General features: G+C 41.0%; 1 protein-coding gene across 1 annotated transcript in view; it reads right to left on the bottom strand.

Annotated features, from left to right (window-relative positions):
• The window catches only part of ncanb (neurocan b), a 141,449-nt gene that overhangs the window by 90,192 nt on the left and 38,309 nt on the right, over positions 1–12,948 (bottom strand). The window contains exon 9 of the mRNA XM_040052746.1: positions 10,975–12,174. Within this exon, the coding sequence (XP_039908680.1) occupies positions 10,975–12,174 (1,200 nt within the window). The remainder of the gene's footprint in view (positions 1–10,974; positions 12,175–12,948) is intronic.

Raw genomic sequence — 12,948 nt, 5'->3', positions numbered from 1 at the left:
CAATCTGGCTTTTGGTCCATTGCAAATTTAAATAAAACTTTCCACTTTCAACTTCATCTCTTTTTAACTATATTAAATTTTTTTTTCTCCAAGCAAACACATACACACACACACAAGCGCGCACACACAACAACACAAAATATGAAAAAGCATGACACTTGCGATTAGCTACAGCACCAGCAGCCCGAGACAGCAGAAAGCAGCCGATGCACTCTTAGTGAGCACCTTGTGGGCCGAGCGTCACACTGAATCAGCCTGGATAGGACCGGGGAGGAGTAACATACCAGGGATTCAACACAACCCAATTCCACAGCCCTGTAAAGCGAGACTGACGAACAAATTGAGGGTCCATTGTTACAAGAGCAGCACTTGTAGCGTCTCCGATCGTGCTAAATAAATTGCATTATCTGGACTGTCAGAGTGGCAGCAAAATAATCCATCCTGGTTTATCATCACAAACACATTCGATCCACTTTGGGTTTCTTCCCCCTTCTCTTCAATTTGTCTTTGCTTTCATTTTCAGAGCTTTGTGAAATAGAATATTGAATCAACCACATCCTCCCATTTTTAACTGTCTAATAACATTTTATATAGCCACAGAACTAAAAAGGGGCTTAAACACTGCCAATGATTATGAATTATTTATATTTTGACTTAAAGAATTTGCAGCGTTACACATGAAGTGATTGAACAATTCCATGAAGATGCACGGTGAATGAAAAATATGCTGTCAAATTAAGTGTGCAACGAGTGCAGTGAGCTGTTTCATATTTTCAGTATTCAGTAAGCTGCACTGCAAAATGTGCCACATGAAGTGCAAGGAACATGATGGTATGCTTTGACCTTGAAATCCACAGTCCTCCTCTGATATTTTTATGCCCTTGTAGCACATGTGGTGCAAAAGATTTACAAAGGAGTTCCATGCAAATCAGAAGCAAGAGGTTGGAAAATGGTTGAATTTTGTGAGTTTCGGCATTTTCAGAATAATAAGGAGGTCTTAGCAAGAAAAAATGCTTTTGATGATTTGTTAAACATTGTTTCAAATAAGCTGTAAAACAAATTATCATTTATATTTCTGTTATATGTCATCTAATGGTGTTTGTACATGTTGACCACAGTGCTGGCATACATTGAGGATGTGCTGTCTGGCAAGGTGACAGCAGACAACAGCGTGGGCCGTTTCCTGATGGATCTGGTAAACGAAGTACCCACTATCTCACCTGAGGACTTTGAGAACATGCTCAATTCCAACATCAATGACCTGTTAATGGTGACCTACCTGTCCAACCTCACCCAAGCACAGACTGTTCTCAATGAGAAGCTGGTGCTGCTCTGAGAGGGTTTCTTTGAAGTCATTCATATTTAATTTTTGTACCTGTGTTGGACTGTGTTGGATATAACTCTTGGTGGGTGTATAGATCAGAAACATTTCACACCTAAAAGACACTGTATTTCTAACTGGGATTGTTAGAAATCATGGAACTAAGCACTAGGTGCACATCACTGAGACACACTAGAATTTTAAATGAAATTTTAAAAGGAACAACCTCCCTTGGAAACACAGTGCGATGGTGTACATTTGTGTCTAGTTAAACTGGATCAAAAACAAAAATACTTTCTTGCTTGGTGAAGCTTATTTCCACACTTGAAAATGATGAGCCATTTCCTCACTGCGATTGACACATATGCTTAAAAGAGATGAGGCTAATGCTGAGACTGGCTGAGAAGGCAATGAATAATCTCCAAAATACTTCAGTTTCTATTCTACTTTTTCCAAATCTTTTCTGCAAAAATCTACAAATATGCCAAGCATGCTTGGAAACACCCTCACTGACTTTGGACACACGACATTTTTTTTTTGCTTTAAATGAAAAGCAAAGGCGACACGAGCACAAATACACAGAGTTCTATTTCTATTCCTTTAGAGGACATTACACTTTTATTCGTTTCAGGGTTCTAAACCCTAAGGATAACTACTTCTTGCCTAACCTTATATTGAATGAGTTAAACTTTAGGGACTTGTTTTTTGTCCCTGAAATCTAGTCAGGTCTCCACAATGCAACTATCTAAATGGATTTAGGTCAGAAAATTGGTAATAGAAGGGAACACACACACACACACACACACACACACACACACACACACACGTATGTGGTTAGGGAATCTCATCTTCCCCTGTGTGTATGTCTCTATCCCACTGTGGTTACCACGAGGAAGTTGTTCTGACAGCATTGCAGCACTATTACTACAAGCAAGCTGTGGGCAGGAGGGTTTGCCTGTAGAAATATTTAAAACTCAACAAAGAAGAACTACTTTAGATGACCCCAGAGTGCTGCTTGCCAGCAGAAACTCAGAAAATTGTATAATTTACACCTTCATATCCTCTACCCATTTAGAGACCTTCCCCCTCTTGTGACTTGTAATTTTTCCTCGTCTCTGAATCCTTCTCGCTGGGACAGATCCGTGGGTGTGTCTGACATGCCCTACATGAAGAGACCGCTCAGCCCTTGCACCCGCTGTGGGCTGGCTGCTACATGATGCGTTGTGACTGATGCTGGGAGCCAAACACCGCTGCCACTGCTCTGCTCTGCCTTTAGCACCACAGAGAAGGAGCAAAGTCAGTCAGGCAATTTGGCAACTCAAAACCCCCAGCTGAGTGCACTCATCCCCTCTGCTGCCACTCGTCTGTAGCTAGAAAATACCTCAGTTCGAAATCATACATTTCGCTGTTAACCTTGATGGCAGGCAGCTCCATTTTTGACGGCAAGTGCATGCATGTGTGACTTGCTGAGATCCTGACAGGTGTGCACGCGTGTGTCTGACTGCAAATGGAGTGCGAAAGCGTGAGAGGAACACGCAAGGATGCTGGTATTCAAATCATGTTTGGCAGCCATTGTTTTTATGCTCTGCCTAGTGACCTGTTACCATAAAATTAATGCCTACATGCTCCGCATTTGGTTGTAATAAAAGTAGCTGATATTTTGTCTCATTTCTCTGACCTCGGAGAGGATAGAACTGTTACCTGTCTCTTTCAGCAGAAGGAAGCTGATTCCTGACATCTAATCTGATGGCACTTGAATGCTCCACTGTAACCTATATCATGCAACCAGGTGAGTGTTTTCTACTCTGCACAGTCACACAATGACTCCACATAAAGGATTTTATTCAGTCTGACAGCACCACGTCCAGCTGTCTGTCTCCATCCATCGCCCCTATCACATCACAATTGGTGGCACACAGAGGTGATGTTGTTCTTTGCTTCACTGAAACTCTACAAACCAGCAGGATCCCAAAGTCTGTGCCTGACAACAAACACTCAGTTTTTCATTGGGTAAGAAAAAAAAAATCCCTGAGTGAAATGCTCTTTGGTTTTTGTTCTTGTTTTTTTTTTTTTCTAAATAGGGTGACATACAACCCAGGAGGGGTCTTCATTCATCTTCTTTTGAGCAGCTTCAAAATGAAAATGAGTACCATAAAACAGGCAGAGATGAGGTTGCATGAATGCTCCACCAAGCAGCTGATGGCTGTATCTGCTGTGAGATTTTACTTTTAGTTGTTTTACTCCTCATTGAGTCAGCTGGTTTGAATGTGACTCATTCATAAAGGCAACAGGAGCAAATGTTTGCCATATTTTGGCTGGTATGGGACTAGGATCAATTATCGTAAACTTGCAATACAAAAATGCAAAGTTACTGAGAGCTGAATGGGAGAAAAGACCACAAATGGTCACACAAAGGGGCTTTGTGCATATGCAAGTATAAAGCTGAGTAATAAAAAGACAAATGCATGATTAGAAGACATATGTTGTGCCCAGGGACACAAAAAACTGAAGTTTAGTATCGATTGTTACTGCATTACTAGAGTTAACGCCACACTTTTGTTTGCCTCCCAACTGATCTTTAGAGGGCTTTGAGATGAGAAAATATTCATAAAAACAACAACAAAACTTGTTTATCAATTCTGTTGCGGATTTGCTACCAGGAACAGTCAAGAGATGCAGTCATTCATCTGCCATAATGGGAGCTCTGGGTCACACAATCTAAAAAATAAAATACAGCTGCCTGTGATGGGGCTCCTAGGCTGAATAATCACCAGGTTTTGTTGTGGCAGCAAACATAATAAAGCATTTTTATGATGCCATAAAAACGCCTGTTCAAGACTTTTCTATGCTTTTCCAAGCTTGCTGCAGAATATTAAACCAAAATCTTCACAGAGTATTAGCTTTACCAACTTAAGTGGCATGTCATTGACTTTTACATGTTTAAAGAATGCTCTCCATTCCCAGAAGACAGTGAACACTGATAACAGATTTTTTTTTTCCGCTGGAGCGTTTTGGCTGATGTAAAATAAAAAAAATTGCATGAAAAGCATGAAAATAAAAATTCCCTGGTGAAATTTACTCAGGATGGGTTTGAGTTTATTCATTGAAAACCAACAGTGCTTTGCAAAGGAGCAAGAATTTGTTTTTTATATCACTGCTGTTGATGTTAGATGATGACCTTGCCAGGCACAGCGTTTGTATCACTTCTTGGACGTTGCTCAGCAAGTAAAGCTCAGCTTGACTTGGGAAAGGTTAATCATGTTTGACTGAGCTCTCTGTACTTCATCAAGGCTGCTTTTGTTTTATTGCTCTCTTTAATCTTTACTCTTCTTCTTATGTACTCGGTTTATGTTATTCATCGTGTACTTTATGGTATATTTCATATTATCAATTTTCAAAGGAACAAAACAACAAAAATGAAAACTCTTCCAAGTTCAAATTAATGAATTATGTTCTTGCATAATGGAATGTTTCATTCTTACTATGATTAAGAATGAAACACAGTATGAGGAGATGCATTAAGGGGCAGATCCAACCATAATAAAAAAAAACAAACAAACTGCACCTAAGTTGCACGTATAGCTGGCTGAGCAATATAGAGTTTAAAAAAGGGCTACATCCATCATGTCCATCCAGTCTATAGTTTGCTGGAGTTAATGCCATGACTAACAGCGTGATAGTATTGATGTAGTTTTGCTCTGTTCTGTAAGAACAAATGAAAGAAGGTTTTGATACCAGCTGTACTGATTGTCCTGCTGTCCAACATTCTCTTGTAAACCGTGATTTGGGGGTAAAACAGGGGTTATCGATTCACACTTGTAAGAGATCTTTCAGTTGACTGGAAATTGAGACCATCTTGTTTACCTGAGGATACGGACCTAAAGGCTAATCTTAGGGTGGTAACACTGTGTCTGACCATTGAGGGAATACAAACTGACAATATAACAAGTAACTGTAGCAAGAATGCAAGAATGAAGAAAAGACTAGTTTGTCAGTAAAACAATGGATTTGTTTGTTTCTTTTTGTCTCTGCTCTCCTATCCCTGAGGGGCAAATTACTGACTTTTTTTTTATAGCTGTAGTAATCAGTAATCATTTTGTAGGTTAGTTCTTCATGCTAATTTCTGCATCTTACTGTCTTCTTTTTTTCCGTCTCCCATCCTCATTATTGTCTTAATTGAATTCACCTGCACCTTCTTACCCTTCTCCCTGGTGTATTTATTTAGTATGCATTTTCTCCCTCCATATTCGTCAGGTTGCTGTCACAAAGCCCTTCTGTTTCTGCATATAATTCATTTGTGATCTCAAGATAATCTACTACATTTGGTTGTTTTGATTAGGACTTTTAGTGTTTGTTTTTGAAAAATAGACTTGTATTGAATGAAATTTTGTTCAGTCATACTTGTGTGCTGAAAATAAAGGAGTGAATTTTTTGTAAATTTCCATTTTGCCTCCGTGGTTTCTGTATTTGGGTCCCGGCATGATTATTTCCTCAAAGAATGACATCCTCTCTTTAGTAGACTTCACCTGAGACTAATCACTGAGATATCCTCAAAGTTATACATCTGTTTACAGAGAAACTGACAGTAGGATTTGATGGAAATTCAGTGGATTTAAGACTGGTCTGCATTAATATCATTAACAGTTAATGATGTACACAAAAGGCTCAGCATAGTTGATCTGAGCTCATTTTCAACACTTTGGTAGTGCTGTTATTTCCCTGGTTAACGGGATACAAAGGGCCTATGCTCAGTCAGCACAGAGCGGTATGTAACACCATTTCATCCCACACCACGATAGAACCAAAAGTCCCTTAAGGCTCCTCTTTAACAAAGCCCATTCATTTAATAAGCAGCAGCCAGTGGCGCTGGATTCGATTCGGCAGGAGTGTTTGATATGGAAAAATGGTGGAATTACACCATGAAAAGAAAGAAGAGAAACTTGGAGATGGAAAGTAGAGGGGAGGATGACTGATTAGGCAATGAATGGATTTAAAGTGAGGTGACTTCTTTTTTAAACGCAAGTGATTTTGCTGAGGCAGAGGATCCTACAGGGGACAGATACAGTTAGACAGCAATTGACTGCCTTGTGTTGTATCATGTTGGAGTTCAAGAGGCTATCAAAACATTATGCCAGGGAGAGTCATAACAATGACCAGCAGAGTAATAAAAGACATAAAGTCAGGGAGATGGGTAAGGAGGGAGATGAGAAAAGCTGGTAGGGCAGAGGGAAAGAAGGATAGTCAAGAAAAAAAAAAAGATGGAAGACACAGGGAACGAGAGGCAGGAAAATCAATACACTTCTATATGCAGCATTGAGAATGTGCCCTCTTGCTGCTCCAGACAGCCTATCCAAGGACTCCAACAGCCAGCAGACAAACTGAACATCTATCCACAGACCCACACTCATAATATGCCACCCCAGTCTGTCCCTGTCTCCATTTATCTCCGTCTCCTCCCATAAACACATACACACGCACGCACACATGCACACACTTCAACCTACTGGCTTTTCTCCTCCAAATTTAACACTCTAATTTGGTAGAGGGCTGGCTGCCGTGTTATTGATGTTGCCAGAGGTCTGATCCATCTAGAGCCTGGGACAAGGCTTCAGTCAAAATGGCTATAACTCAGAGGCATCCTGCTCCCTGTTTGCCAGAGTATCAGACCAGCATTGGTAATTTAAAGGTTGGATAGACAGCCAATATTACTGTATGCACCTGCCTCGCTTCATCACCCTAAAGGGCCGGATGCCAGTGCTCCGAAGCATTTGGTAAATTTCCATGCTTGTTGAGACACGTTGGATTGGAAATCAATTTTTGTAACTTTTCGTAGTTGCAAACTTCAACAAATGCCGTCTTTAGGATTATACAATATGGAAATTAAGATAAAATAAATTTTAAAAAGAAAATAAATGTCTCTACTTTTCACAGTGTTCACAGAGAGGGATTAGCACATATCCGGTGTGTGTGTTTGTATATGATGGTGTGACATGTGGGATGGATTAGAGAGGTTTACTTCAGAGTGAGCTCTGCATGCTGGTGCTTCTTCTTCACATATCTTTTCCCCCCTTATGTATGTGTTTGTGTTTGAGTGTGTGTGTCCACCCATCTGTGTGGGTTTAGCTGGAGGGCAAAGCGACAAGGGATTGGAAAAGCTGGGTGTTTCGTTATATACCATTGTCTTATCACAGAGATATATAGCCAAACAGGACACAGAGGGGCTGAGCCTGATCAGACAGCGATGAATGAAGATCGGAAGGAAGCACAGACATGTAAAAAAATAAATTTAAAAAAGAAAAAGGAGGAGAGGAAAAAGAAAACATGGGGAGGAACAAGGTGCTCGCTGGATGCCCACAGGACTATGGTTAGTGTAGTCTCTGATCATTGATTAAAGAGCTTTATGTTCTCCTACCCACAGCATTGTGGAGGACACGCTCACCTCTCTCAAGCACTGCCTCAACCCTCCCGCCCCCTATTCTTACTTCCCAGGGCTGTCCATCCTCCTGCCCTTTCCCTTCTCTCTGTCTCTATCTCTCTGAAGTAATGGGCAGACAACCATTGCTGTAATTTCCTCTGTACTAAAAACTGACAACTATAAAAGGTCACACAGAGGAAGTGGTCTCATGCTTCTAATCACTCAACAAGAGCAGGGCCACTCAGTCCATTCAAATATCACCATGATAAAGACAAAATGTCCTCTACTACTGACTGTTTTCTTTTCTTTTTCTGATGTAATAAACAGTTGAACACAGAGAATATAGTGTTTACATTTTTTTTTTTAATGCCCTTGAGCTGCACTTATATAAACAGTTTTTTCCTTCTCTGAATAAAATAATTTGGCAGGATTTACACGTTCACTAAATTAAATGATTGCATAATGGTTCATGGTCATGCTCCATGGAAAGCATTCATAAAATGTGAAATATATTGAATGCATGCACCTCAAGCAAACAAGACAGAGTTGAGCCTACGTTATTGGTTTGCTGTGGTGCATTCGACTGAAATCAAAATCTATCTCCTACTCCTGTTGTTATTAAACGGATGAAAGCTCATCTCCTGCTTTACAGCTCCCTGTAAACTAGAAAACATCACTCGACCAAATCTGATTTCTCCTGTGGGGATGACTTCATTCGATATATTCAGACTTTTTATTTTAATATATATAATAATTTTTAAATGCATATACCAGTCAAAAGTTTGGACACACCTTCTCAATGTCTTCATACTGAAAACATCAAATATTTTAAAACAAGATATGGAATTGGCGTATATTTTAGATTCCTCAAAGTAGCCACCCTTTGTTTTATTGACAGCGTTGCAAACCCTTGGCCTTTTCTCAGTGAGCTTCATGATGTAATCACCTGAAATAGTTTCCACTACACAGGTGGGCCCTGTCAGGGTTCATTTGTGGAATTTCTTGAACTCTTAATGGTGTGGGGACCATCAGTTGTGTTGTGCAGAAGTCAGTTTGGTACACAGTTGAGAGCCCTATTTGACAACTGTTAGAATTCATATTGTGGTAAGAACCAATCAGCTAAGTAAAGAGAAACAACAGTCCATCATTGCTTTAAGAACTGAAAGTCGGTCAGTCGAGAAAATTTCTAAAACTTTGAATGTGTGCCCAAGTGCAGTCACAAAAACCATCAAGTGCTATGATGAAACTGGTTCACATGAGGACTGCCCCAGGAAAGGAAGACCAAGAGTCACCTCTGGTGCTGAGGATAAATTCATCCGAGTCACCAGCTTCAGAAATTACAAGTTAACAGCATCTCAGATTAAAGCCCAGATAAATGCTACGAGTTCCAGTAGAAGACATATCTCTTCATCAACTGTTCAGAGGAGACTGCGCGAATCAGGCCTTTATGGTCGAATAGCTGCTAAGAAACCACGACTAAGGAAAAGCAACAAGCATAAGAAATTTTTTGGGGGCCAAGAAACACAAGGAGTGGACATTAGAGCAGTGGAAATCTGTGCTTTGGTCTGATGAGTTCAGATTTGAGATCTTTGGTTCCACCCGCTGTGTCTTTGTGTGTCTGGTGACACTGTTGGAGATTTATTCAAACATGGCAACCACAGCATCCTGCAGCGACATCCCATCCCATCCGGTTTGTGTTTAGTTGGACCATCGTTTATTTTCCAACAGGACAATGACCCCAAACACAACTCCAGGTTGTGTAAGGGCTATTTGTCCAAGTAGGAGAGTCATGGAGTGCTGTGCCTGATGGCCTGATGGTCCACAATCAGCAGACCTAAACCCAATCGAGATGGTTTGGGATGAGATGAGATGAGATGAGATGAGAGGGAAGGCAAAAGAGCCAACAACTGCTCAGCATCTGTGGGAACTCCTTCAAGACTGTTGGAAAACCATTGCAGATGACAACCTCATGAAGCTCATTGAGAGAATGCCAAGAGTGTGCAAAGCACTAATCAAAGCAAAGGGTGGTTACTTTGAAGAATCTAAAATATAAAACATGTCTTGAGTTATTTCACACTTTTTTCCATATGTGTTCATTCATAGTTTTGATGCCTTCAGTGAGACTCTACAGTGTAAATAGTCATGAAAATAAAGAATAACCATTAAATAAGAAGGTGCGTCCAAACTTTTGACTGTTAGTGTAAATCTATCTATCTATCTATCTATCTATATAAAAAACTGTACAGTATGTGGGCCACGTGCAATGTGATTCCCAACAGCACCAACTCCATGTGATGACATAAAACTTTTAGAAATGCACTTTACTGAGCAGGATGACTCATAATCCAAATCATGATGTTAAAAATGCATTTTCAAAACCTAGAAGCACAGATCTGAGGATGAATATAAGGCATTAGTTAAGGAGCAATAAATATTGCAATCCTTCCACATAGATTCATTAAACATTGAGCAAACACATTTTGGTTGTTAAAACCAGACAAATTTCAGAGACCTGAGTAGACTTATACAGCATGCAGCATTTTCCGTGTTCATTTACTTTGAGGTTTTCTGCCACAAGTAGCAGGTGCATTAAGTATCAAAAGAAATCGATGTGATTGTCGTGAGACAAAGAGCACAGACATTGCAATTATTGTGAGTGTATAAGAAAACATAGTTGAGCCAAAAATGGAAGATCGAGTCAAATAAACATGAACACAAAAGAAAATGAGACAGAAGAAGAGACCACAGTCTATTACGAGTTCCATCTTGTAGTTTGTGTCTACATTGATTTGTTGGGGACTAGGATCTCTGCCTCTTCCCAGCTCACCTAATTGCACTCACTGTGACCCGCTAATTACTTCACTAAGACCTAGCTGGTCTCACTTCACTGCACTACTTCTCTGTCTAAAGTTGTCTCCATACCAGTGTGGGAGGGTGGGACAAGGAATGAAAGTAAATGTGAAGGCACAAAGGGCAAACGAGGCTGGATTAAGAATGCATGATATATGTCAAAGCAGGAGACAGAAACAGGATGTAGAATGAAACAACAAGTGACAGACAGACCAAGTTGGGAGCATATGTTTTATATCTGAGTTAGTTTTAAGGTGGAGGGTACTGATGCTTTTGTCTCCAACTAATCTGCATACATAATTAAATAAATCTCTGCTGATTAGACAGTCACAATGATGAAGACAATAATGACAGTTAATTCACTGGGAACAACATGAAGCTAACCTACCTGATGGGATGAGCCCAAATTCCCAGCTGGGTACAAGAATGCCAAAAGGATTCTTTGTACCAGTATCTTCTGTTGTTGGCGGGGTTTTATGTTCCTCTGACTTTAAGCCCTTGAATGGCGTCCAATGGCTTCCCACAACAAAAGACTCAGAAACGGCAGATCTGGATTCCATTTCTGTAGCAGCAACCTTGATGTCTGATACGGCAGTAGTCAAGTGAATGACTCCAGAAGTGGTTGTGGATGCTCCTTCGGGTGCAGGAGTCGATGAGAGGCCCTGCATGTTGGGGAAACTTGTAGCTTTCTCCTTGACTTCCTGAGCCCACGAAATGGAAATAGATGGCTCCTCTGTATAAGATCTATTTTCTATAGTGGCTGCTGTGGTAGCAGGATCCACTGTCTGTGCATCTCTGCCCAGAAGCTCTGCCGTCGTCATTTCAGAAGTTGTCAGCATCTCTATCAAAGCCTCATGTGCGGTAATCATCACCTCATCAGTGCTTGTATCTTTACTGTCTTTTCTATAAACTGGGGTGAATCCGGAGTTTGAACTAACTTCCCCGCTGTGTGAGGAGGTAGATGAGAGCTTGTCAGTAGGCCTGTGAATGTAGAAGATCTCGCCCTTAGCCTCCTCTGCTGACTCTGTTTCCTGGGAGACCTGAGGTGGGGTGGTGGGCTGTTCCACCAGCTGCCAGTGGGACAGAGTTGTGCGCTCAGTCACAGTGGCAAAATCACTGTGGCTGAGTGAAGATTTCGACTCAGTAATCACTTTGATGCCACTGCTGTCCAAATTGTTGTCTTTCATTCCAAATCCATCCGCCACATTGCTCCCTTCTCCACTACCCTCTATCACTTTCTCCTCTCCTGATGCGCTTCTGGCAGTTGGAGTATTGACATTCTCTGTATCCTGCTCTTTGCCTTCACCTGAATAATTATCTGTGTAGTCCTGTCGAAGGAAGGTGGGCAGGGTCATCATCTCAATGGGTCCTGCTTTAGCTTCCATTGGCTCCCAGGTGGGTTTTTTACCCACATAGCCCACATTTTTAGGAAGGCCTAGTTTGGGAATGCGCATTGATTTGATGGCCCACTGAAACTGGGAGCTGGGAGCAGGAACAAAGGTAGGGTGTTGCCTGAGACCCTGAAGACTAGAGAAGTTGACATGTTCACTAGATGGTGAGCTCTCAGTGGGATCCGATTCAGGGATTTCTATAGAAAATACAGAGACAGAACAGACTAATTAGGCAAAACATCAGGGGATGTTATCTAGAATTAGCAATTTAAAACTCAAGCACAGACTACATCAACCCCATGGAGACTGTTCAGGGAACATAGTTAAAAAATGAATGATAACAGCAAGAACACAGATTTGCTGTGGCCAGTGCTCTGAGCTGGAAATGGTGTGTGTTAACTGTATCTGATTTCATTCATAGTATTTGCATATTTCCTTTATTCCTGCACACACATTGTACGCAGTTATGAGATAATAGAATTCTGCTTTTTTCAAACCGAACTGGAATTGGATTCAATTTGCGGTAATGGAAAGGGTGGATATTGAAGAATGAGGTAGGTTCACTGGTTTGTGCAACCACTCACCCACTCACCCACCCACTGATCAAGAACGAATAAATAACACGACATAAACGATTCAACTCTGCAAATAAAAGTTGCCCTACTTTACGGCAAATAAACCACAGAGCCATGAGCAACCTCGCGCCCTTAGAGAGCAGTTAAGAACAGTGGTCCTTGCTCTGCACTGCACAGCGTTTGGTTAGAGACCAACAGTGAACTTTAAAAGCAAAGAATAGCATCATTAGATGCAACACAAGACAGTGGAGTTGGAATCTATCCAATGGAGGATTTTAGATACAGTGGCTGTCAGCCTGCCAGTAGGGAAACAGAAGTCAGAAAGGGCTTGCACAGCCAGCCAGTCCTAGCTAAGTCTTGGTGAGAGAAACACTCAAATAATCAGGTCCAAATGTG

This window comes from Simochromis diagramma, unplaced genomic scaffold (assembly GCF_900408965.1).
Source record: "Simochromis diagramma unplaced genomic scaffold, fSimDia1.1 OVJJ01000419.1, whole genome shotgun sequence".
NCBI classification, from domain to species: Eukaryota; Metazoa; Chordata; class Actinopteri; order Cichliformes; family Cichlidae; genus Simochromis; species Simochromis diagramma.
Note: the sequence above shows the minus strand (reverse complement) of the source record. Positions and strands in the feature narration are given on the sequence as shown.